The sequence below is a fragment of the Sus scrofa genome, chromosome 3 (genome assembly GCF_054392235.1).
Source record: "Sus scrofa isolate SSC_HxYL_T2T_F1_AM1 chromosome 3, Sscrofa_HxYL_maternal_Yorkshire_Landrace_v2.0, whole genome shotgun sequence".
Classification (NCBI taxonomy): Eukaryota; Metazoa; Chordata; class Mammalia; order Artiodactyla; family Suidae; genus Sus; species Sus scrofa.
The window spans coordinates 28,787,200-28,813,012 of record NC_139385.1 but is presented as its reverse complement, the minus strand read 5'-3'; the positions used below and the strand labels follow the sequence as shown (position 1 = coordinate 28,813,012).

Genomic DNA, 25,813 nt, shown 5'->3' with positions numbered 1-25,813 from the left:
AAGTTCATGTGTATGCTTTTTTAGTTTTTATTTTATTTTATTCTGTCTGTTTACAGCCGCACCCACGGAATATAGAAGTTCCCAGGCTAAGGAACTGGGAACAGCCACAGCCACAGCAACACAAATCCAAACCGGGTCTTTGATCTACACCACAGCTCACGGCAGTGTCAGATCCTTAACCCACTGATCAAGGCCAGGGATCGAACCCACATCCTCATGGATACTAATCCTTGACCACTGAACCACAACAGGAACTCCTGTATGCTTTTTTTTAGATTCCACATATACTGTGTTATCATGTGATGTTTATCTTTAACTGTCTTAGTATGATAATTTCTAGGTCGATCCATGTTGCTGCAAATGGCATTATTTCATTCTTTTTACGGCTGAATAATACTTCATTGCATATATGTCCCACATCTTCTTTATCCAAACCTCTGCTGATGGACACTTAGGTTGCTTCCATGCCTTGGCTATTATGAACAGTGCTGTAATGAACACTGGGGTGCATGTATCTTTTCAAATTACGATCTTCTCCGGATAGGTGCCTGGGAGTGGGACTGCTAGTTTATACGGCGGTTCTATTAGTTTTCTGAGGAAACTCCATACTGTTTTCCATAATGGCTGTGCCAATTTAGATTCAGGAGGGAATATTGTTAAAAGAAGAAATAGGAATTAAAACAATATGGCAATCCAGACCATTCATTATGTCTTACAGAGTCTCACTGTATAACAGAAGAGTGCAACGAAGATGCTCATAATAAAGACCCTAAATCATCAGAGAGGAGGTCCTGTGGTGGCCCAGCAATAAGGAGCCCAACTAGTATCCATGGGGATGCAAGATCGATCCCTGGCCTTGCTCAGTGGGTTAAGGATCCAGCGTTGCCGTGAACTGTGGTGTAGGTTGCAGACATGGGTCGGATCTGGCGTGGCTGTTGTAGGCTGGCAGCTACAGATCCGATTCAACCCCTAGCTTCGGAACTTCCATATGCCGTGGGTAGAGCCCTAAAAAGACTATAAATAAATAATCAAAGAGAGAGTAAAGTATGTCCAGGAGACCCTGAAAAAGTGAGTGTATAAAATACGCTATCAAGCCATCTATTAAAAAAAGTTAGGAGGTCCCATCGCGGCACAGCGGGAATGAATCCGACTAGGAACCATGAGGTTACAGGTTCGATCCCTGGCCTTGCTCAGTGGGTTAAGGATCTGGCGTTGCTGTGAGCTGTGCTGTAGGTCGCAGATGAGGCTTGGATCTGATGTGGCTGTGGCTGGGGCGTCGGCCAGCAGCTGTAGCTCCAAGTGCATCCCTAACCGGGGAACCTCCATATGCTGCGAGTGCAGCCCTAAAAAGCAAAAAAAAAGTTAAACTTTTAAAGACGATATTTAAATAATTATCTAGGAAATAACTTATATAAAAGACTTATTCCCTCAAAAAGCCAGATGAATGGGTTCTTGCTGTGTTACTCAAAAAAGCTCATACAACAACAACACAAGGGCACAGAATATATTACGCTGAGAGGTACCCTCTTGGGGGACAGATGCCTCAGGGAGTCATCCAGCACTGTAACACTGGAGACTGAAATGCCATTCCTTCACGATAGCCTACAATTCAAAAGGTCAGCACACAAGCATCAAAGGTGCACTCAAAACAATTAGAGTCACGAGGCCCAGAGAAAATTTTAGGTGGAACACGTTTCTCTTCAGCACTGAACCTCAGCAGCCTTTTGCAGGGTCCTGCACGCTGTCTTCCTACCAGGGTCCCTGTCCTACCTTCCAGGCTTGCTTTTCCCAGGCTGGGAAGATGGGAGCAAGGGCAGGTGGGCTGGCTGGTTGGTTTTTCCTGCTCAACTGTCTCCATCACTCAGGTGTAAAGAAAACAACAGTTGGTAAACATCACAACCTGTGAGGCTGACATTATCACATGGCGATGAAAAGGAAAATAGGGAAACTACGGCTCAGTGACCACCCCAAGATCTCAGCCCTAGCAGGATTCTGAATTCAAATGGCATGGGTTCACAGATTTTTCAAAAGGAAAGGAGCAGACCTGCACCCCGCCTGCCCTCACCTTCCTCCCAGCATCATCCTCCCAGCGAGGCTGACAGCCTGACGTCTGAGAGAGAACTGGGCCTCACCACCAAGTGGGTAGGGCAGTTCCTACAGCCGAACCCAGCAGCCTGCCATCACAAGAGAGCCTCAGAGGGTTACCACCAACAGGTCTGCAACCTAGCTGACCCTTCCTCCTGAGGATGTAAGATAAAAAGCTGCCAATGCTCCTCTTTCTCTCCAGCCTGCAGGGAAATGAGGCTACCCTCCCTTCCTTCCTGTCACTATTAAAATCCTGAAATCATTAACTAGCAGCTAGTTCCCATCAGCTGCTGCTCTTAAAAGGGTTTGTCTTTCTACTTTATTACAATTTCCATGAAATCAAGACTCTAAAATGAGGGAGCGGGAGTTCCCGTGGTGGCTCAGCATTAACGAATCCGACTAGCATCCATGAGGACATGGGTTCAATCCCTGGCCTCGATCAGTGGGTTAAGGATCCAGCGTGGTCGTGAGCTGTGGTGCAGGTTGCAGATGCAGCTCAGATCTGGCGTTGCTGTGGCTGTGGTGTAGGCCGGCAGCTAGAGCTCTGATTTGACCCCTAGCCTGGGAACTTCCATATACTGCAGGTGCGGCCCTAAAAAGACAAAAAAATAAAAATAAAAATAACAAAGAAAATAAAATGAGGGAGATTTACCAACTTGTCACTGCTGTCAAAAGAGACTCTTCGTTTGGGGAAAGACTAAAGGGTGTTCCAAAGTAATGCATCTTTACAAAAGCAAAAAGAAACAAATGAATTTAACTGCATATCAAGTTGGTGATAAAGCCACAATAAGAACTATTTCAGGTGACATTGAAAAACACAATAATGTGACTATACAAGTCCTAGTAGGACATATTCTTTGGACAAAGATAAATACATAAATCTTAAACCTTTTTCAAATATTCACACTGTTGAAGGTAATACTGCGATTAGTATTCTGAGACTTAGGAATGCATTATGAGATAATGTACATGAGAATTTACCCTAGTGTTAAGAATAGGATTTTCAGTGTGGCAGAAAGGCAATACGGATGTAAGACCCACGGGGTTAAATAAAAACCCAGACATCCCGAGGGGAATTATTTACATGAATTCATGAGGTACTATCTCTTTAAAACAAATTACATTCCTTCCTAGCTCTGTCTACTTAGACACAGAGAAACTGCGCATATCCCTGATGCCCAGATTATGGTCTCTCGATACCATGTGCCACCAAAAGGAACCAGAGTTCCTTAAAGAAATGATTCCAGGTGTAGAGCAGGAAACATGAAAGATGAGCCTGGAAAAAACGTCCTGTGTCTTGGTTTGACACCGCAGATTACTAGGAGTATTGTGTGTCAAAAGGACTGGGTAGCCAACTTGCCCCAATCACCAAAAATGGGACAAGCTGGGCAAAACAATCGTACCTAACTGTGCAATTGACTGAAACACATCAAATATGCTTTTAAATCCATGAGTTCTTGTGGTTACGACAAAAAACTCACTAGCTTCGCTTGGAAATCAAGTAATTATTTTGAAAAACAGAAGACAAAGGGAAAAAAAAAGCCATGTATTTATTTTGCCTTTCTTCTCCAAATTTCCTTTGGGGTAACCAGACAACCGACAAGGGCAAGAGTCTCTACAGTGGCATTCTAGCTAACAAGGGAAGAGGAATGTTAAAATTAAAACATCACCATTTTTCAACCCTTAATGAACCAACTAATGGATCAGGGACAAACCACTGACAACTGCTAACACTGCAAGAGACACAAGCAGAAAGGACAGGCTTCCTGATGGAAGTTTATAACACATCCTACAAACTAGTTTTATTTTAAAAAAAAAAAAAAAAAAAAGAAGAAGAAGAAGAAGAAGGTTTTTTAAAAAAACTCAACCCTAAGTCTCATTAAGCTTCTAGGTCTAACTTCCACCTTATAGGAAAAGCAGGGAAAGAAAACCATTTTCACTGAAACTATAGAAATGAACAGACATAATCAGACCACAGGAAGCTGCCCAGCAGTGCACTTCAAAGTGTGATGCACAGACAGGCGCCCAGCTGCGACGTTTTTTCACCAGTCCCGTGCTGAGACAGGTACGGAAATCAGAGTGAGCATTTAGAAACATTTAGAGCACACTGGCAAGTCCACGTATGTCCCCTGAGCCTCACAACATTTTCTTAATGGGGCTGGTTTTGTGGATGCCTTCTGAAACTTCATGTTTCTGGAAAAGTTTAAATGCCAAGCTAAGAAATGGATGCCACGTTTTGTACATAAAAGAAAAGGTAAAGGGAATTTTTGAGAAGTGAAATGATGTACTTACAGGGAAGCTTAAAGATTAATCTGGCAGCAATAAAAACTGCCAACAGGACAGAGCTCAGAGACGCAGAAGGTACGTAAGTGACCAGAGTTGGGATAAGCGCCGTCTTCATCACCACCTTCCGTTTCTGGAAGACTTACACGTGCAAGTTTCTGTACTAAACCCTTACTTACAGCTTCTCCTGTAACCTCATAAAAAGCACGTGAGGCTGAAGTTCTGGCTCTGCGACTCACTAGCACTGAATCCCTATATCCTACGTTCTTAATGGAACAGCAATGCTCCTTTCCCAGGGCTGTTGCCAAGATGAAATGAAAAAGTCGTATAGGAATGTACTTGGTAAACGATCTGGTTCCATACAAATAAATGGTATTTTTATCATTATGATTATGGTTATTTCTAAAATCTCCTGAGAACCAGACAGCTCTGCTTTTCTCTTAAAGATGGAAAGACCAAAAGTTAAAGTCAAAAAGAATTGCCTGAGCGGGTGATGCGCTCATGAAGGTTCTTTTCGGCAGAAGCAACAAAGGCATTTCCTGACCAGTGCCATGCAACCTTCTAAAGCGTGAACTCTTTGTTTGCGGACACGCTGTTTGCTGCCATCCAAGCTCAACAACTGGAGGGAAGAAGCAACAGATGTTGGGCGACTGGCCAATTCCTCTAGGAGCTGCCACAGTCCATGGCATAAAAACAGTGATTTCTAAACAGAGAAAGATCACAATCGGATGAAAGACAAGATCTCCCGATGTGCTCCGTGGCAAAAATGTCCTTTGTTAAACACAAAAGGTCATCTGAGGAACAGCCAACGGACGACTAATGAGCAGAGCAAACAGGAAAATTTTGGAAGGAAAAAGCGACCAAGGACAGAACTTTAAATTGGTCAGTTTTGAATGATTTCTTTTCCTCCACGCTACATAAAAGGTTTTTTTGTAGAAACCATGAGGTCATTGTTTTCCAGCGTCTTCACTATAGGAAACAGCTGTGGGGGACTACACAAACAGAGAACACTGTCCCATTTAGCAGCCCTCATTGTGACAAGTGTATAGATGGGGACAGGAAAAATCCATCAAGCCACACAATGATAACAAGCGGCTGAGTCAAACTCAAACCTTTAAGCCTACATAAAGGAAGATGTAAAACAACTCACTCAGGACAAGCATTTGTATTGGTACGTCTGTACCGATTTAAGGGAGATTTCCATGTTCAGGCCAGATCAGCTCCTTTCTAAATGGGTCACCCCAAATTTAAATGATTCACTTCACATAGTGCCAACCTGATATCTGACAGACATTCAACAAATATAGTAACAACAACAAGGCTTGTCCAGGGCTCTCATGTTCAAACACCACGGGGCCTAAAACCAAATGCATCCACCCACCTCCACTTTCCCTCTGTGCTTCCAATCGAGGGGGGCGCCATCCCAAGACACTCGGTTTCAAAACCTCCAACTTATCATCTCATTTTAGTCACTCTTCACATAAAGCTGCCAAAAGCTGTCAGTTCTGCTTCAAATACACATTTTGCATTATGTCCAAAAGTCACAATGGAATACTACTCAGCCATAAAAAAGAACAACATAATGCCATTTGTGGCAACATGGATGGAACTAGGGACCCTCATACTGAGTGAAATAAGTCAGAAAGAGAAAGACAAATACCATATGATATCACTTATAACTGGAATCTAATATACAGCACAAATGAACTTTTCCATAGAAAAGAAAATCATGGACTTGGAGAACAGACTTGTGGCTGCCTGGGAGGAGATGAAGGGAGTAGGAGGGATCGGGAGCTTGGAGTTAACGGATGCAAACTACTGCTCCTGGAATGGATGTACAATGAGATCCTGCTGTGTAGCATTGAGAACTATGTCTAGATACTTACACAACAATGGGAGGAAAAAGTATGTATACATGTATGTGTAACTTGGTCCCCATGCTGTACAGCAGGGGGAAAAAAAAAAGTCAGAGGAGGAGTTCCCTTTGTGGCTCAGCAGTTAACGAACCCAACCAGGATCCATTAGGATGCAGGTTCAATCTCTGGCCTCACTCGGTGGGTTAAGGATCACAGTGTTGCCAGGAACTGTGGTGTAGGTTGCAGATATAGCTCCGATCTGACGATCTGATGTTGCTGTGGCTGTGGTGTAGGCCAGTGGCTACAGCTCCGATTCGACCCCTAGCCTGGGAACCTCCATATGCTGCAGGAGTGGCCCTAGAAAAGGCAAAAAGACAAAAAGACAAAAAAAAAAAAAAAAAAGATTGGTTCCTGAAATGTGACAACATGGTTTTATTTTATTTTTTTCTTTTTATGGCCACACCTGCAGCATATGGAAGTTCCCAGGTTAGGGGTCGAATCAGAGCTGCAGCTAAGGCCACAGCCACAGCCACGGCAACACCAGATCGGAGCCACATCTGTGACCTATGCAGCAACGCCAGATCCTTAACCCACTGAGGGAGACCAGAGGATCAAACCTGCATCCTCCCAGAGACAATGTCAGGTCTGATGAGCCACAACAGGAACTTCTTTTCTGCCCTGGTTTTAATCATCCCTAATATTATAGAACAAAAATTAATGTTTCAGAGTGAGGGAAAAAAGAGCATGAAAAGAACAAACAATAACAACACCACGTGGTACCACTAAAAGTACTGATGGAACAAAACACAAAATTCAGAAATAGACTACAAGACTCTAAACATGGAGAAGAAGGCTTTTATAAATAAGCAGGGTGATAACAATAATAATAAGGCTGGGGTAACAATACCAGCCAACACTCACTTGGCACTGATAGTGTGCCAAGCCCTCAGCCAAGTTTTTCTCTTATTTGTTTTTAAAATGACAAATTGAGATAGATACAGTCTTATCCCCATTTTACAGATGAAGACACTAAACCCAGAGAGTTAAGTGCCCAAGGTGCCATGGCTAATAGTGGCCCAGCAAGGACTGGAACACAGGCTGTCTGGCTCGGCAGCTGCAGCTCGGATTGAACCCCTAGCCTCAGGGGAACTTACATATGCCATGTGTGCAGCCCTAGAAAAGCAGAAAATATATATATACATACACACGAAGTAACATAACTACAAGAGGCAAGGGACTGAGAGAAATAGCCACACCAAATGTATCAAGGCTCAAAGAAGCTGTTACTTTAGACACATCTGCAGTCTATGAAGAGCTATTCTAAAGTTTTTTTAAAAGAAAAGAAGCTTCAAAATCCCAAGAGACTCCATGACTAAGTGGGATTTACTTCTGGAATGAAAAGAGGTTCAAAATACGCAAATCAATCAATGTGATATACCATACTGAACAGAACGAAAGAAAAATACAGGATCATCTCCACTGATACAGAAAAAGCACTTGACAAAATTCAGCATTCGTTCATGATAAACTCAACCAACGAGGAACAGATAAAAACTTCCTCAATCTGATACAGGCCCTATCTGAAAAGGCCACAGCTAACATCATACTCAATGGTGAAAAAGTGAACGTTTTCCCCTCAAGGTCAAGAAACAAGACAAGGATGCCCACTTTCACCATGTCAGAAGTTCTAGACAGAACAACTAGGCAAGAAAGGGGAAGGCGAGGGGTGGGTAGGTGAGGATAAATTAAGGGTTTGGGATTAGCAGATACAAACTACTATATATACAATAAACAACAAGGTCCTACTGTGTAGCACAGAGACCTATATTCAATATCTTGTAATGGAAAAAAATATGAAAAAGAGTACGTGTGTGTGTGTGTGTGTGTACACATGCATACACACTGAGTCACTTTTCTGTACACCAAAAACTAACACGACATTGTAAACCAACTATAAACCAATTTCTTATTTTTAAAAAAGTACCCTAACTATAAAGATGGATTTAAAATTATCTCTATTTGCAAATGCCATGACCCTATGTGTAGAAAACTCTGATGATTCGCACGCGCGCACACATACACACACACACACACACACACACACACACAACTGCTAAAGCTAATAACGAATTCAGCAAACTGCAGGGTACAATATCCATATACAAAAATCAGCTGCATGTCTATATACTAGCAAAGAAAAATCCAAAAAGGAAATTAAGAAAACAGGTCCATTTACAACAGCAGCAAAAAGAATAAAATACTTAAGGACTAAATTTTATGAAGAAGGTGAAAATCCTGTAAACTGAAAACTGCAAAACTTAACCAAAGGAAACTAAAGACAACATAAATATGTAAAAAGACACCCCATGTTCATGGATTGGAAGACTTCCTATCGCTATGATGACAACTCTACCCAAAGCAATCTACAGATTTCGGTACAATCCCTATGAAAATCTTCATAGCATTTTTTTTTGCAGAAAGAAAAACCTATTCTAAAATTCGTATGGAATACGAGGGACTACAGAACTAAAACAATCCTGCAAAAGAAGAACAAATTTGGAGGACCCAAACTCCCTGATTTCAAAAAAACTTACCACACAGTGACAGTATTCAAAACAGTGTGGTACTGAAACAAAGAAAGGCATATAGGTCAACGGAACAGAATAAAGCGCCCAGAAGTAACAGATATATAGTACTATAAATAGATAAACAACAAGGACCTCCTGTATAGCACAGGGAACTGTATTCAATATCTTATAATAACCTATAAGGGAAAAGAATCTTAAAAGAAAACAAATACAAAAGATATGTAGAAGAGTTACCATGGTGGCTCAGCAGTAATGAACTAGACTAGCATCCATGAGGATACCGGTTTAATCGGTGGCCCCAGTCAGTGGGTTAAGTGAGCTGTGGTGCAGGTCGCAGATGCAGCTCGGATCCTGCATTGCTGTGGCTGTGGCGTAGGCCAGCAGCTGCAGCTCTGATTTGACCCCTAGCCTGGGAACTTCATATGCCGTGGGGGTGGCCCTAAAAAGACAAAAAAAGAAAAGAAAAGAAAAATAAACATCATCTGGAGTGCCCGTTGTGGCTCAGCAGTTAACGAATCCGACTAGGAACCATGAGATTGCGGGTTCACTCCCTGGCCGTGTTCAGTGGGTTAAGGATCCAGTGTTGCTGTGGCTGTGGTGCAGGCCGGCAGCTGCAGCTCTGATTAGACCCCTAGCCTGGGAACTTCCATTTGCCACGGGTGTGGCCCTAAAAAAAGACAAAAAGACCAAAAACAAATAAATAAATAGACATCATCTCCTGACTTCTCAATAAAAAATTAAATATATTTATGTCCCATTAAAAAAAAAATATATATATATAGCTATATAACTGAATGACCTTGTTATACTCCTTGAACAAATCAACTATACTTCAATTTGGAAGAAAAAAAAAAAGACCCAGAAGTAAATCCTTACACATGCAGTCAACTGATTTTTGATGAGGCACCAAGACCATTCAATCAAGAAAGAATAACAGTGCTAGGAAAACTAAATATCCACATGCAAAAGAATTTAGTTGTAACCTTACCTTACACCATATGCAAAAGTTAATTCAAAATGGATCAAAGACCTAAATATAAGAGCTAAAACTATAAAGTCTTTAGTAGAAAGCATAGAGGGAAAACTTCCAATCCATGACATTAGATTTGGCAATGATTTCTTTGATAAGTCACCAAAAGCACAGGCAACAGAAGAAGAAAACAGATAAATTGGATTTCATCAAAATTAAAAATACTGGGAGTTCCCACTGTGGCACGGTGGGTTAAGAATTGGACTGCAGCGGCTCAGGTCGCTATTGAGGCATGGGTTCAATCCCCAGTCCTGTGCAGTAGGTCAAAGGATCTAGCGTTGCTGCAGATGTGGAATAGGTCAAAGCTATGGCTGGAATTCAATCCCTGGTCTGGGAACTCCCATATGCCACAGGTACAGCCACAAAAAAAAAAAAAAAAAAAAAAAAAAAATTTGTACATCAAAGGAGAGTTATCAACAACAACCCATGGGAGAAAATACTTACTAACCATATATCTGATAAGGGATTCATATCCAGAATAAAGAACTCTTACAACTCAGCAACAAAAAAAAATCCAATTCAAAAACAAGGAAAGTACTTGGATAAACATTTCTACAAAGAAGATATACGAATGGCCGATGAGCACTTGAAAAGATTGTCCAAGTCATTATTAAGTCACTAATGACTAATGAACAATGACCATTACTCAAGAGAGAATAGTCATTAGAGAAATGCAAGCCAAAATCACAACGAGATAACACTTCACACAGCAGGATGGTTATTATCAAAAAAAGAAAAAAAAAAAAGGAAAATAACAAGTGTTGCCAAGGATATGGAGAAACTGGAACACTAATGCATTGCTGATGGTAACGTAGAATGGTGCCACCACTGAGGAAAAAATTGAGTTTTTCAGAAAATTAAACACAGAATTAGTATATGATCCATAACTACTGGAAACAAGGACACACTTAGATACTTGTAAGCTTATGTCCATAGCATCATTACTCACAAGAGCCAAAAAGCAGAATCAGACAACTTAACTGGTTGTCCACCAAGAGATGAATGGATAGGAGTTCCCGTCGTGGCTCAGTCGTTAACGAATCCGACTAGGAACCATGAGGTTGCAGGTTCGATCCCCGGCCTTGCTTAGTGGGTTAAGGATCTGGCGTTGCTGTGACCTGTGGTGTAGGTTGCAGACGTGGCTCAGATCCCCACGTTAGTATGGCCCTGGCATAGGCCAGCGGCTACAGCTCTGATTCGACCCCTAGCCTGGGAACCTTCATATGCCGAGGGAGTGGCCCAAGAAATGACAAAAAGACAAAAACAAACAAAAAAAAAGAGATGGATGGATAAATAAAATATAGTATATACATATAACAGAATAGTATTCAGCCATAAAAAATGAAATTCTGCTACATGCTTCAACATGGATGAATACTGAGAACATTATTCTAAATGACAGAAACCAGACACAAAAGGATTGTGTAGCGTATCGTGTAATTGTATTTACGTGGGGTGCCTAGAATAGGCAAATTCAGAGGGACAGAAAGTAGAACCCAGGACACCAGGGACTAGAAGGGAGCGACTGCTTAATGCATACAGAGCTCCTGTTTGGGATGATGAAAAAGTTCTGGAAACGGACAGTGGCTGATGGTGGCACAACATTCTGAATGTCACAGTCCAAATAGTCAGTTGTACTCAAAAGCAACTAAAATGGTAAATTTTATGTAACATGTATTTTACCACAACAAAAACAAAAACAAATTGGGAAAAAATGCCAAGAGACAAATGAGCAAAGAATAAATACAAACTGACAATAACAAAGTTGAATTATAAAGTCCAAAAAAATCGGGGAGTTCCCGTCGTGGCGCAGTGGTTAACGAATCCGACTAGGAACCATGAGGTTGTGGGTTCGGTCCCTGCTCTTGCTCAGTGGATTAACGATCCGGCGTTGCCGTGAGCTGTGGTGTGAGTTGCAGACGCGGCTCGGATCCTGCGTTGTTGTGGCTCTGGCGTAGGCCGGTGGCTGCAGTTCTGATTCGACCCCTAGCCTGGGAACCTTCATATGCCGCGGGAGCGGCCCAAGAAATAGCAAAAAGACCAAAAAAAAATAAATAAATAAAGTCCAAGTCATTCTACAAATGGGTTGTGAGCATCCACCACGCACCATTCACTGGGCTGGGTGACGTCGGTGATCAAACTAGCAGCTCTGTAACTTTCGTAATGTCAAAAAAATGTTCCTAAGCTTTTGATGCTCTGAGAACATGTCTAGATGTTTGTCCTAAATAAATATCATGACAAAGCAAAAAGCTGTACACATGATTCACAATCATTATAATAAAGAAGAAAGTGGGAGGAAATCGCCCAATAAGAGGACTCGATGATTAAATTATCCTTTAGCAATATGATACCATATTTTATTATACATTAAACAGTATTATGAGTACTATTTAGAAACATGGAAAAATGTTTTATAAATCACATGAAAAAAAAAATCATAGTCCAAATAGTCTGACCAGGATGACAGCAACGTAAAAAATACGCAATATATATGGACAAGTACAAAACTGTAAAGTGATGGCAGGTTTTTTGTTTTGTGTTGTTTTTTTGCCATTTCTTGGGCCGCTCCTGCGGTATATGGAGGTTCCCAGGCTACGGGTCGAATCAGAGCTGTAGCTGCCGGCCTACACCAGAGCCACAGCAATTTGGGATCCGAGCCGAGTCCACAACCTACACCACAGCTCACGGCAACGCCAGATCCTCAACCCACTGAGCAAGGCCAGGGATCGAACCCGCAACCTCATGGTTCCCAATCAGATTCGTTAACCACTGAGCCATGACGGGAACTCCCGTGATGGCAGTTTAAGCAATGTGTTCTGTAGAGTGACAGCATGAATGTTCTCATCACGCTGCCCAGAGTTCACGTTGAGGCTCTGCCCCTCCAAAGGTGCAAAGAACCAAACTAGATCAAATCAAAATAACAGACTTAGTGCTAGTTTATGTTGCTGGTTAGACCTTGGAATGGGGGTTTCACAGCAAATAAAAATCTCTAGCCAAAACTCTATCCTACACAATTGAACACTTTCCTCCATGAGTTACCATGGGAACCTTGGATATAACATGTCTCAAGCAGAATTTAGCACATCTGAAAAGTTCTATGCTGCCTCAGTTTCCCAAATGTGATCAGCTCAAAGAAGCTCAGATTGTTCTGTTCTCCCTGAATCCCTCCCCCGAGTTCTGTCCCCACCCTCTCTCATCATCACCCCATCTCTCCTCAAAGTCCCTGGCCTCTGAGTGATCATTGTTTTAAAAAATAAATAAAAGAAAAAGACAATCCTACCATAAGCCTGTATGAAATTCTTTGGTGGCTGCCCTCACAAGATGCTATTCTCTGACACGACACCCAAGCACCAAGGTCAGGGATCTAACCCCACCCAAAGCATCACTCAGGAACCTCCTCCCTGTTCTACACCCTCCAGCACCACCTTGCCCCTTCTGCTCCAACTACCTGGACCTTGAAATTTTTTTGAATAATCCACGTTTGAGGTTCCAAGCCTTTGCGCTTGATGGGTTTTCTGCCCTGGAAAGGCCTTTCTCACCTCTCCCCTAGAGGATTCCTACCAAATCCTTCAAGACAGGTATCACCCTCCAGCACCCCCCAACAACCCTCCTCTTTCCCCCCACCCCCCATCAGATCGCCTCTCCCTTAGATTTGCCAGGCCCTCTTGTGCAGGCCTCCATCACAGCACTCAGCCTACCCGATGGCAACCACTTGTCACCCCAGCCTTCCCTTCCGCACCCTGAATTCCGTAAGGACACGGACCAGCTCACTCATCTCCACGTTCCCGGTGCCTCCCAAGAAAAGACCAGCATGAGAAAGGTGCTCAGTAAATCTGTGGACTTAATGAATCATGCCTACAAAATACCAACCTGAATTTGATTCTCAAAAGGAATAAACTGATGTTTCCGCAGCTCTACACAATATTCAGGGCCAACGGCTGGAGGTCAGCCTGAAGAAGCTGCGTTTCATGACTCTGCTTTCCTGGTTCGCCACCCTTCTCTCTGACTGCACCTTCAACTATTCCAACAAGTCCCACCCATCCTGTCCTCTTATTTATTTATGTATTTGTTTGGCTTTTGTCTTCTGCCTTTTTGGGGCCACTCCTGCGGCATATGGAGGTTCCCAGGCAAGGGGTCTCGTCAGAGCTGTTGCTGCCAGCCTATGCCACAGCCACAGCAAAGCGGGATCCGAGCCAAGTCTGCAACTTATCCTATTTCCAACTGTCTATTAGACTCCTTCCATATTCCTTGACCCCCAGCCCCCCATGTTCAAACTAAACTCACAATCTTCCCAGCCCCTTGCACCCCTTCCGACTGCTCCATCTCTATCAGATAGCCCTTATTTTCTCCATCACCCAGTCGGAAACCTCCGTGTTGCCTTCCCCTCTCCAGCCTTTGGAGTGTCCTTAATGATGTCCAGATGTCTCCAGATGGCTCTTTACTTCCTTTTCGAGTCTTACCTGTGACTGCCCTCTCCCGGCAGGTACTTTCTGCTCCATCTGATTCCTTTCTGCTCACCATCAGACACACTTTTCTAAAACATCTTTTTCCAGCAAATCAGCATCTGCACAGCTCAAGAAGCTTCCACTGAATCACTACTGATTGCAGCCTCAAGGCTAAACTGCTGTGACAGATTTTCAAGGCCACCCATAATTTGTCCCCTCTCATGTCAGCCATCTACGTTTATTTCCCCTTCTCTCCAAATCTGTGGTTCTCAACCAGGGGCAATGTATTCCCCCCAACCTGCCCCCCTACCAATACACACCCACCCGGAGACACTTGACAATGTCTGGAGACAGGTTTGGTGATCGTGGCTGGGGTGGGGGAAGGGGAGCACTATCGGCATCTAGTGGGACATGGAGGACAGGGACACTGCTCAACACACTACAACGCCAAGACAGCCCCCCACAACAAAGACTCATCTGGCCAATGATGCCAGCTATGTCTGCAGTGCTAAGGTTAAAAAGACTGATCCAAATCCAGTCTTCACAGCAGGCAGCCCTGAACCTAGACAATGTGCCATCGCTATGCCTTTGCTTAGAAGATTTCCACTACAGTCTGGAATGGTGCCTCTTTGCCTTAACAATCCAAGCCTTATTTATCTTCAAATCCCATTCTAAGCCATATCCCATAGCTTGAAATGCCACCTCAAGACCAACGACTCCCAGATCTTTATCTCTAGCCAGTCCCAATCGTCTGAACTACAAACTCCCTCATCCAGCTGCCTGCGAGCAATCTCGAGAGTGTCCTATTTAACACATCTGAAACTGAACTCTTTCCTTCTTTCTCTTTTCTTTTTCTTTTTTTTGTCTTTCTAGGGCATATGGAGGTTCCCAGGCTAGGGATCGAAGAGGAGCTGCAGCTGCTGACCTACACCACAACCACAGCGATGCGAGGTCTGAGCTGTGTATGCAGCCTACACCACAGCTCACGTCAACGCCGGATCCTTAACCCACTGAGAGGCCAGGGCTCGAACACACATCCTCATGGATACTAGTCCGGTTCGTTACCACTGAGCCATGATGGGAACTCCTGAGACTGAACTCTTGATTCCCCCGAACCTGCTGCTCAAGTCCCTGCACAGCAGCAGTAATCACCCTGTGGCGCAAAACGAACATCTGGGCGCCATTCGGGCTGCTTCCCTTTGCCTCAGTGCTTCCCCAAAATCAATCCTTTCGAAAATGCCGTCTAGTCTACCTCCAGACAGATCTCGCATCCTTCTGCTTCTCCATCCCATCCCACCCCCATCCACCGCCTCTTTCACCTGGCCTATCGCAAAGCCTCCTAAGCGGCCTCCCTGCTTCCAGTCTATATTCGCTCTTCGGCACTCCCAACCGGAACATCACATGGCCATGAGCTCAGGCCAGAGCTCTGCTTAAAACCCACAACAGCTCCCCACTGCTCTCGGAATCCTATCTAAACCCTCATCATGGCCTACGAGGGGGTCCAATACAACCCAGCCTCTGCCTTCCTGGCTCCTTTTCCAGCCTCATCTATCCCAGGCTCCTCGGAGCTCTCTAAACCACGAAAGAGGCCTGTCGGACCTTCAGAAGTACCCCAGCCTCGCTCCCTGCAGAGCGGTCTGATTATCTTTTATCCCCCCGTCAGATCTGAGCCACGTCTTCGACCTACACCACAGCTCGCGAATACTGGATCCTTAACCCACCAGATCCTTAACCCACCGAGCGAGGCCAGGGATCGAACCCGAGTCCTCATGGATGCCAGTCAGATTCGTTTCCTCTATGCCACGACGGGAACGCCAACGCTTACCATTTTAAATTACACATGTATCAGTGGGTGTTTTTGTTTTTTTTTGTTTTTTTTTGTTTTTTTTTATCTTTTTGTCTTTTGTTGTTGTTGCTGTTGTTGCTATCTCTTGGGCCGCTCCCGCGGCATATGGAGGTTCCCAGGCTAGGGGTTGAATCGGAGCTGTAGCCACCGGCCTACGCCAGAGCCACAGCAACGCAGGATCCGAGCCGCGTCTGCAACCTACATCACAGCTCACGGCAACGCCAGATCCTCAACCCACTGAGCAAGGGCAGGGACCGAACCCGCAACCTCATGGTTCCTAGTCGGATTCGTTAACCACTGCACCACGACGGGAACTCCTCAGTGTGTGTTTTTGAATACCTGCCTCCCCCTTCACAATACAAGTTCCAGGAAGGAATGGACCACATGACCTCATTTTTTTTTTTTTTTTTTTTTTTTTTTACATTACCCTACTATTTGGTTTACCCGTGTAGACCCCATGACTAGAACAGCATGGGGCATGGAGTCGGGAGCTCCATAGAGTCATAAATTTGTAGCAGCTTCGCAAAGAATGGATGACTCTTCTACATATACCACAGCTCACAATGATTTCATCCTTCGCTGAACTCCCCTTGAACCTTCCTGGTCAATACAATTTTTAAAAAACTTCCCTGGAGTTCCCGTCATGGCGCAGTGGTTAACGAATCTGACTAGGAACCATGAGGTTGAGGGTTCGATCCCTGCCCTTGCTCAGTGGGTTGAGGATCTGGCGTTGCCGTGAGCTGTGGTGTAGGTTGCAGACGCGGCTCGGATCCTGCATTGCTGTGGCTCTGGCGTAGGCTGGCGGCTACAGCTCCGAGTGGACCCCATAGGCCGAGGGAGTGGCCTCAGAAAAGGCAAAAAGACAAAAAAGAAAGAAAAAGAAAACTGAAGAACAAGAGAGTCACTAGTAGGAGGAAGCACATGTCAGAGGCGGGGTCCTCGCATGCAGCAAGGATGGGTCAGAGTCTTTTGCTAGGCAACCTGGCAAGGTGTGTCAACAGTGTAACTGCACTCCCTCTGCCCCGGCAACACCGCATCTACAACTTGCTCCTTAAAAAGGACGCTTGATATATGATATACGATGCACGTGGAAGAACTGGCTGCAGTGGCTAAAAACTTTATACAACTGAAACATCCATCAGTGGGCTTCTCTACAGCAACTAAAAAAGGAGGAGCTGGAGTTCCTGCCCCTTGTGGCTCAGCGGGTTAAGCATCTGACTAGTATCCATGAGGATGCGGGTTCGATCGCTGGCCTCGCTCAGTGTATTAAGATCTGGTGTTGCTACAAGTTCCAGCATAGGTTGCAGACGTGGCTCGGGTCTGGCCTTGCTGTGGCTGTGATGCAGGCCGGCAGCTGCAGCTCTGATTCAACCCCTAGCCTGGGAACTTCATATGCTGCCAGTGCAGCCCTAAAAAGAAAAAAAAAAAGAAAAAAAAGAAAGAATGAGATGGACTTGGACGTTTTTAACCAAAAAACAATGGAAGCTGTGCTAATTGTGATATATTTTCAAGTCCAGGGAAGGGCCACAGGGAAAAGCAAGTTACAGACTTCTATGGGGAATAGGAGCACATCAGGGTAAAAGATGTGTTTATATGTGCATTTAAATGGTCTGAAAGGATACCTTTTTAGGGAAGATTTCCAAAAGTGCCTAGTCTTGGGAGCAACAGCACATATATAAAGCCAGCTGCAACTGACCGAACCGCAACCTTAGACCGGAGGAAAAATGCTACTGTTTCAGCACATCCTCTCTGCCTGTTTTATGTTGAGACCTGTGGTTTCAGCGGTTGTACTAACACTGATAAGGCGACCACAGATCCAGGGCTCAGTGAGTGCATCAGCACTGCAGGGGACAGAGGGAGAGGTCAGAACTGGCTCTGCTCCCTCAGTCTCTAGTCAGCAGGTGAACCTCAGTTTCCTTATCCAGAAAGGTGGAGGACCACTCACATCTCACCCAAGTCCCCTTCCAAGTCTAAAATCCTTTGGGTTTTTGTTTGTTTGTTTCTTTTTGCTTTTTTTAGGCTCGAACCCGAGGTATATGGAAGTCCCCAGGCTAGGGGTCAAATCAGAGCTGTGGCTGCCGGCCGAAGCCACAGCCACAGCAACGCAGGGTCAGAGCCACATCTTCGACCTGCACCACAGCTCACTGGATCCTTAACCCACTGAGCAGGGCCAGGGATCGAACCCGCATCTTCATGGATACCAGTCATGTTCGTTTCTGCATGACGGGAACTCCCAAAGTCTAAAATCTGATGATTCTCTCATCATCCGTCTCCTTCAGAGATCTGGAGCATCGCTAAAACAAAAGTGACAGCAGGGAACTAACTAGGAAGAAATATACTATTTAATACTCGGTCACAAACTTCAATGTGACCAAGACAATTTCATTTTTTTCCCTACTTTTCAACTGAATTCGAGGGACACCCTAAAGTCATATTACTCCCTGGGAATCACTGTGACACATCAATGTACTAAACAGCTTCATACAAACCAGAAAAACTTTTCTCACACATCTGCAGCATCAAATCAGAGCTTCCCAGCATGACAAAGTAAGGTGTGAAACCGAGCCAGTGGAAGCCCCTGATCGCAAGCTTATCTGCCACTACTCACTTAAACATGTATATTCCCTTTGTAACCCAAGAACACTAATAAATAAGCACCACCAGGCACCAGGGTTCAAGGGGGAAAATATGGGAGAGAAAATTTGATGTAGCAATTATTTTTTGTTAAACTGCAAATTTGGAAAGCATTCCTACAGTTCCTCTTTTTTTTTTTTTTCTTTGTAGGGCTGCAGGTGCAGCATATGGAAATTCCCAGGCACTAGGGGTTGAATTGGAGCTGCAGCTGTCAGCCTCCACCACAGCCACAGCCACTCACGCTCCAAGCTGCGTCTGCGACCTACACCACAGCTCACAGCAACGCCCAGATCCCCAATCCACTGAGGGAGGCCAAAGATGGAACCCACGTCCTCATGGATGCTAGTCGGGTTTGCTAACTGCTGAGCCACAACGGGAACTCCCCCTACAGTTCTTTTATCAGTAGATCACTCTATCCACTCGTTCTTTGGAAGCCCAATTTGAAAACCGCTGCTATAAAACCTATCCTGGTTACTTCAAAGATCACCATTCATCTTGTACCTACTGCAGAAGGGCACTGAGTGCTAGAAATCAGAGAGCACCCATCCGAACCTGGAGCACCCACGCTAGCATCCTATTAAAGTGAGGACAATAAGCTTGTGTTAAAACAGCATATTGAGCATGCAGGCTTCAAAATGATTTATTTACTCTCACAGTTTGACTAAGAAAGTGATCCAAGGATCCTGCCAATGAAGGCCAACTTTTACTCTAGTGCTGCAGCAAACACAGAGGGAAGAAAAGAAAAAAGTAACCATCTAAAGGCTGGGAGAGTAAGGAAAACGTCCACTAAGGGCGCACAAAACATTTCTCTTAACAGTTTCTCAACCTCAGCACTGCTGCCATTTTTGGCTGGATAATCCTTCTTGGGGGGATGCTGCCCTTTATAACACTTAGCCCCATCCCTGGACTCTCCCCACTAAGTTGCCAGGCGCATACCCCGCACCCCAGCTGGGACACCCAAGTATGTGCCTCCAGACGTCACCAAATGTCCCCGAGAGGGGCAGGGGTTGGGGAGGGAAAAAGTGCCTTGGTTGAGAACCATGACTCTAAGCGCGGGAGAAAAACTTCCATGCAGAAAGAGGGAAAGATCTAAGTAGCAGCTGCGGAAGTTCCTCAAAGCTTACAAAGGTTGGACCGGTCACACCATTGCATTCAGACAACAAAAACTCAACCTGAACAGTCGACCGTGACCCGGCTCCTCCACAACCAAAACTCCGTTGGCCTGGCAAGCTCCTGACACCGAAAGCAGGAGAGAATTCTAACTGAAAAATCTTACAAACGAAACTCTGAGTACCTTAGGGAAGTTTTAAGACCATCAGAACACATCTGGAGACACACGGAATGCTTTTCAAGACGGGGCAAATTTTCTCAAGAGGGCACAGTGGTTTCAACTCCTCCACCAAGTGCCAGTGGCCGCCTGGAGCCCAAAACTCAACAGGATTCCGAAGAGAAGAGTCTCTGCGTCAAATAACAATGTGTCTGCCACCACCAGGTCAGGGGGAGCGTGGCGCCCCCTGTGCCAGCATCCACTTTCTTGGTGTTCGACCTCCTTTGCGCTTCACAGGCAGGACCAGGGTCTTGCCCAAGATGAGAGTGCCCGGCACGCAGGAGGGGAGGCACTTTGTGGGGCTGCCTACAAGGCCATCCCCTCCTTTACCCATAGCTTCTGGTAAGGCAGGAAAACCCACATGCTACCTTCCTGCCTCCCGGGCGGCCAGAAGTGCTCGAGGGACATGAGTGTCGTGAGTGAGACAGGTGTCAGCAGAGGCCTGTTGAGGGGGCTTCTGAGAGAACTTGTATCTCCCTGATGATCTCCAGCCTAGACTGGGTAGAATGTCCTGAGGCACAGCCAAGGACAACAGAAATGGACGGGGTCCTAGGGGGCCTAGAAAGCCCCTTCGCCTCCAGGAACCATCTCCCTCCAGACTTCCGACAGGGGAGTTAATTCAACAGCTTTATTGCTGAAGGCACCATCAAGAAAGAGGGCTGCCTCGTTCTGGTACCAAACGCACGCCTAACAGACTCAGTAAAACTTCCAAAGATGGGAGGTGAATGAATGAATGAATGCAAAGTGAAATCTACCAAAGGTTCGGGAAGAGGCCGTTTTTTAAAAACAAAAGCCTCCAAGAAGAATCTGTTCAACTCTGCCAAAGCATGACTGTACATCAGTCTCTGCTTTTCTAGATTTACTGACCCCTTTCTGTTACAGCCTTTTAAGGGATTAAAAAAAAAAAAAAAAGTGAACACAAGCTCTTAAAAAGCAATGGACAAGTCCACATAGAAAAATGCTGTAGAAATGGCTTTTCACATTTTGGAAAAGAAGAGAAAACCAACCTTCACCCACGGGGCTCTGACCTTGAAAAGCGTGCAACTGCTGGGGCTACTTTCAGGGACGGACACACATAAAGGAAAAAGAAAAAGCCTAAGAGGAGCTGGCTGGCTGCCACTCTCTCCTACTTCTTAGTTTGATATCTCTGACATGAATCGTCTCTTCTTCCCAGCTCCTATCCCAGGTAAGGGTTTCCATTCACATTTCCAAGATCGAGCAGCAACCATTTTTTTTTTTTTAATTGTTGAGAAAAACAGGGTAAAACAACATACATCATATAAATAAAAGCTAAGTAAGATGGATTAAGAGGGGAGGAGCAGAGCTTGACAATGCTGTTCCCGTCCTCAAGCGAGTGCCGATTCCTTAAACAGCTTAGCATTTTATATTTTAATCAAAACATTTACTCCGGAGTTCCCGTCGTGGCGCAGTGGTTAACGAATCCGACTAGGAACCATGAGGTTGCGGGTTCGGTCCCTGCCCTTGCTCAGTGGGTTAACGATCCGGCGTTGCCGTGAGCTGTGGTGTAGGTTGCAGCCGAGGCTCGGATCCCGCGTTGCTGTGGCTCTGGCGTAGGCCGGTGGCTACAGCTCCGATTCAACCCCTAGCCTGGGAACCTCCATATGCCGCGGGAGCGGCCCAAGAAATAGCAACAGCAACAACAACAACAACGACAAAAGACAAAAAAAAAAAAAAAAAAAAACATTTACTCTTACTAAAATGTGTACTTTATTTTATTTATTTATTTATTTTTGTCTTTTTGCCTTTTCTAGGGCTGCACCTGCGGCACATGGAGGTTCCCAGGCTAGGGGTCTCATCGGAGCTGTAGCCACTGGCCTATGCCACCATCACAGCCACGCGGGATCCGAGCCGCCTCTGCAACCTACACCACAGCTCACAGCAACACTGGATCCTCAACCCACGGAGCAAGGCCAAGGATCGAACCTGCAACCTCGTGGTTCCTAGTCGGATTTGTTAACCACTGAGCCACGACGGGAACCAAAACACGTGTACTTTAGGAAAAAAAAAAAACTTCACAGCATCAATGGAAAGCCAGCACCAGCTGCCATAAATAGAAGACAAATGCAAAAATAAATCCAATGAAAACATAAATGCTAGCTACTGTTGCCTATTTGAGTCTCTAAACTTGAGCCTTGTTTTCCCTTTTTTTTGTTTGGTTGTTTGTTTTAAAAAAAAAAAAAAAAAAGAAAGAAAGAAAGAAAGGTGAGAGGGTGAGCAAGAAGTGTTAAAGACAGGCTACCACCAAGCTGAGACTTCCTCTTGGGCAGAAGCAGAAAGAGAGTGGAAAAGGAATGAACTTTTTTACTGTGTGACTTCATTCTATTGAATTCTATTTATATCTATTTCCCACCTAAAAGTATCCCTCAAACAATCTGAAATCATCTTCCCCTTCTGCTGGAATAAGAGCCCATTTCCCTAGCCCAGCCTGAACAATCCCACACCATCTGGCCCCAGCCCCCCACTCACACTCAGCTTTCACCTCTCTCACATTTGCAAGAACCCAAGAGCCACATCTAGCCCACTGCCTATTTCTGTATGGTCCACGAGCGAAGAATGATTTGTAGAGATGAGTACTTGTCATCGATTTGAAGAAAGGGACCATTAATTTTGAACTCCAATTAAGCTAAATATTCTCCTCTCCAAAAAAAAAAGGAGTCCCATTCTTCTCATTCCTAGACCTGTATTACCAAATATCGTGCACAATTATACATGTTAGGCAATAAAAATGTGCAGAAATGTGTTTTTCTCTTGTTATTTCAAGTACCTAAACAATATCCTCAAGTTTTGCATTTCTGACCAGCAGAGCCTAAAACATTTGCTATCTGGCCCTTTACAGAAGGTATTTGCCCATCCCAGAGGGACACTGCTGGTGTCCCTTCTCGGGTGGGCCACACTGTCCTTAAACTTGGGAGCTGCGTCCCCCTGAGCTCCTCAAGGCTGGCTCTCCCTGGGGTTACTCAAGTCTCAGAATGTCACCTGCTCCAAGAAGTCACCCTAACCCTCCCCCTTCCCATTTAAAGTCCCCTGCCGGCACATCAATCACATCACCAAGCTTTACTTTCTTCAAACCACTATCTAACATTACCTCCGTTAACTTATTAAAGTTTCCACCAATTAAAAATAAAGATGGCAAATACTCACAGTACTACACACAATGAGAAGCATTTTACGTACTAGGTTGAAACCTGTAAAAGTGCCAATCTGGGAGTTCCCATCGTGGCTCAGTAGTTAACGAATCTGACTGGGAACCATGAGGTTGCAGGTTCGATCCCTGGCCTTGCTCAGTGGGTTAAGGATCCGGTGTTGCTGTGGGTAGGTCGCAGACGCAGCTCCGCATTGGACCCCTAGCCTGGGAACCTCCATGTGCCGGGGGAGCGACCCTAGAAAAGGCAAAAAGACCAAAAAAAAAAAAAAAAAGTGCCAATCTGTACGTCAGGATGGTCAAAAATGGGTAACTTCACAGCGTTCAACCCAACACAGCAACTTGTTAGCGGCTCCCAGCCACCTATGAGGTAGGTGCCAGATGAGGAAACTGTGGCACAGAAAGATCGAGCGACCTGCCCGAGGTCACACCTCCAGTAACAAGGATTCGAACCCAAGCTCAATATTCCCACCCCCAACAATGTTAGCTCCAGGAAGGCGGATGGTCTCCTCTGTGGTCCCATCTCTCCCCTGTGCCCATCACGGCGCCCGGCACGCAACAAGCCCTTAACACGCGATGAATGAATGAATGAATGACTCTTCCTTAAGATCCGCGCCATCTGCCTGGCAGCGCGGCCCACACCCCTTTCTCCAGGCAACCAGTGCTTTCAGTCCGCCGGCCGCGACCACAGCGGGGAAGGATGCTCCGGGCAGGGGGTGCCCAAGCCTCACCTTGAAGTCGCGGCTGTGCTGTGGGGTGTACTCCAGGGTCCACAGGGCCCGCACCAGGTGCGCCAGCTGCTCGGTGACCTCGCCCTGGCCCTGCGAGCCGCGGCCCGCGGGCTGCTCGGGGTCAGGCGAGGGCTCGGGCCGCCCCGCCCGGTACTGGCCGAGCGCCAGGTACTCGGCGAAGAGCTCGGTGTTGCTGAGACACTGCAGCGTGGCGTTCATGAAGCACGTGTTGCCGTGGTTCCGGAGCCCCGCCACCCCGGGCACCGGCTCCGCGGCGCTGGCGGGCGGTGCGGGCGAGGCGGGCGGCGGCGGGCACGGCGGCGGCGTGGGCGCGGCGGCCGGCCCCGGCGGGAAGCAGCTGCGGAGGCCGCCGCGGTCCGGGGCGGCGCCCTCGGAGCTAAGGTGCGAGAGCGTGGACAGCGTCTTGAGGACGCGGCTCATGAAGCTGCCCACCGAGCGCGCCGACGAGGGCGACGAGGGCGCGGTCGGCCCGGGGCCCCCCGCGCCGCTGCCGCCGCCGCCCGCGCGGCCGCTCCGGAACAGCCGCTTGCTGAAGGAGCGCTTCTCCTTCCCGCCCGCCGCCGGCGGCGGCGGCGGCCCGGACCCGGGCGCCGTTACCTTGGACATGGCGATGGCCGCCGACGCTCATCACCGCGCCCGCCCGCCCGGCCCGCGGCTCCGCCACGGCCGCCGCCGCATCCCGCCGCGCCGCGCCTCACCGGGCCGGGGGGCTAAACACCCCACACACCTCAGAGCGCCGCCGAGTCGGCGAGCGAGCGAGCAAGCTAGCCGCTGCCGGCAGGGCTGGCGGGCGAGCGCGAGATCCGCCCAGCTGGGCCGTTCACGTGACCCGCCTCCCGGCGCCGCCCGCCCGGCGTTGAAGCCTTCTCAGCCGCCATGTTGGCTACGGGAACGGAGCCTTCTTTCCAGCCGGACGCGATGACTAGTGGCTCCGGGCGCGTTCCGCTGCTTGAAGCCCAGAGGAAGCCATGTCTAGTGTGGGCAAGGTCCAGGCGCCCAGGGAAGCGCACGGCTAGCGCAGGGTGGTGGACGCCCCGGGGTGGGTCTCGGTCTTCGCTGATTCGACGGTGGAGGCTTTGGGAAAGTGCAGGGATCAGGATGTCGCCCCTTACCAGCCCCTGGAAGAGGAGATGGACATGGCCAGACCGATCCTGGGCAAGCCCGCCCCGCCCAGCTTCCGAAGGACCCTGACCGTCTGGATGCCCACCCGAACGCCACCGCAAAGCCTGGCACGTCCCGGCAGGCTTGTCTTCCAGGCGGCACTTTGGGGTCGCAGTGGAACAGTATTATCAGAATTAACTTCCTTTTCACACTAGCCTTTAACCTCCCCCCTCCCCACTCCACTGCTGCCCATCATTCATTCAACAGTTACTATTGTGTGCCAGTCCTAGACGCTGTGAATACAACGAAGTGTGAAATTAACTGGGTTTCTGCCTACTTTCCAGCTAGTGTTGCTAATAATAGCTGCCGAGTTCCAAGCATTGGGCTGAGCCGGCAATATCTCCTTCAGTCTTTTCCACTGGATTCCTTTGAGATTGGTAGACTCGTACCCATTTCAAATCCAAGTCAAAGCCCCTAGACTTGACTTCTAAACAAAAAGTCACAGGCGCACAAATATCAGAGGGACCAAGATAGGTCAAATCAGTGAGTGAAGAATTTTGATGTTTCAAATCATCGTATTGATTATTATTACTTTAAGTGACTTGACTCTCAGTGCTGGGAATAGTATAAGGAATGATGAGGACTATGGCAAACTGCAAATCAACTCCTAAAGTGAGTGGCTGCCACTCAGCTCCAGCCAGTT

At 46.4% G+C, this 25,813-nt stretch overlaps 1 protein-coding gene across 7 annotated transcripts in view; it reads right to left on the bottom strand.

Moving 5' to 3' along the window:
• USP31 (ubiquitin specific peptidase 31) overlaps window positions 1-24,794 on the bottom strand; it is an 84,692-nt gene extending 59,898 nt beyond the window's left edge. The window contains exons 1-2 of one of the 7 annotated variants that reach the window (XM_085017338.1): window positions 24,708-24,794; window positions 23,989-24,265 (exon numbers count right to left, since the gene is read on the bottom strand). In XM_085017338.1, the coding sequence (XP_084873464.1) occupies window positions 23,989-24,207 (219 nt within the window). In that variant the 5' untranslated portion in view covers window positions 24,208-24,265; window positions 24,708-24,794. Of the gene's footprint in view, window positions 1-23,988 lie in introns of all 7 variants that reach the window. The other 6 variants (XM_085017339.1, XM_021086476.2, XM_085017340.1 and 3 more) reach the window with 6 other exon arrangements.
• Between the last annotated feature and the right edge of the window lie 1,019 nt (window positions 24,795-25,813).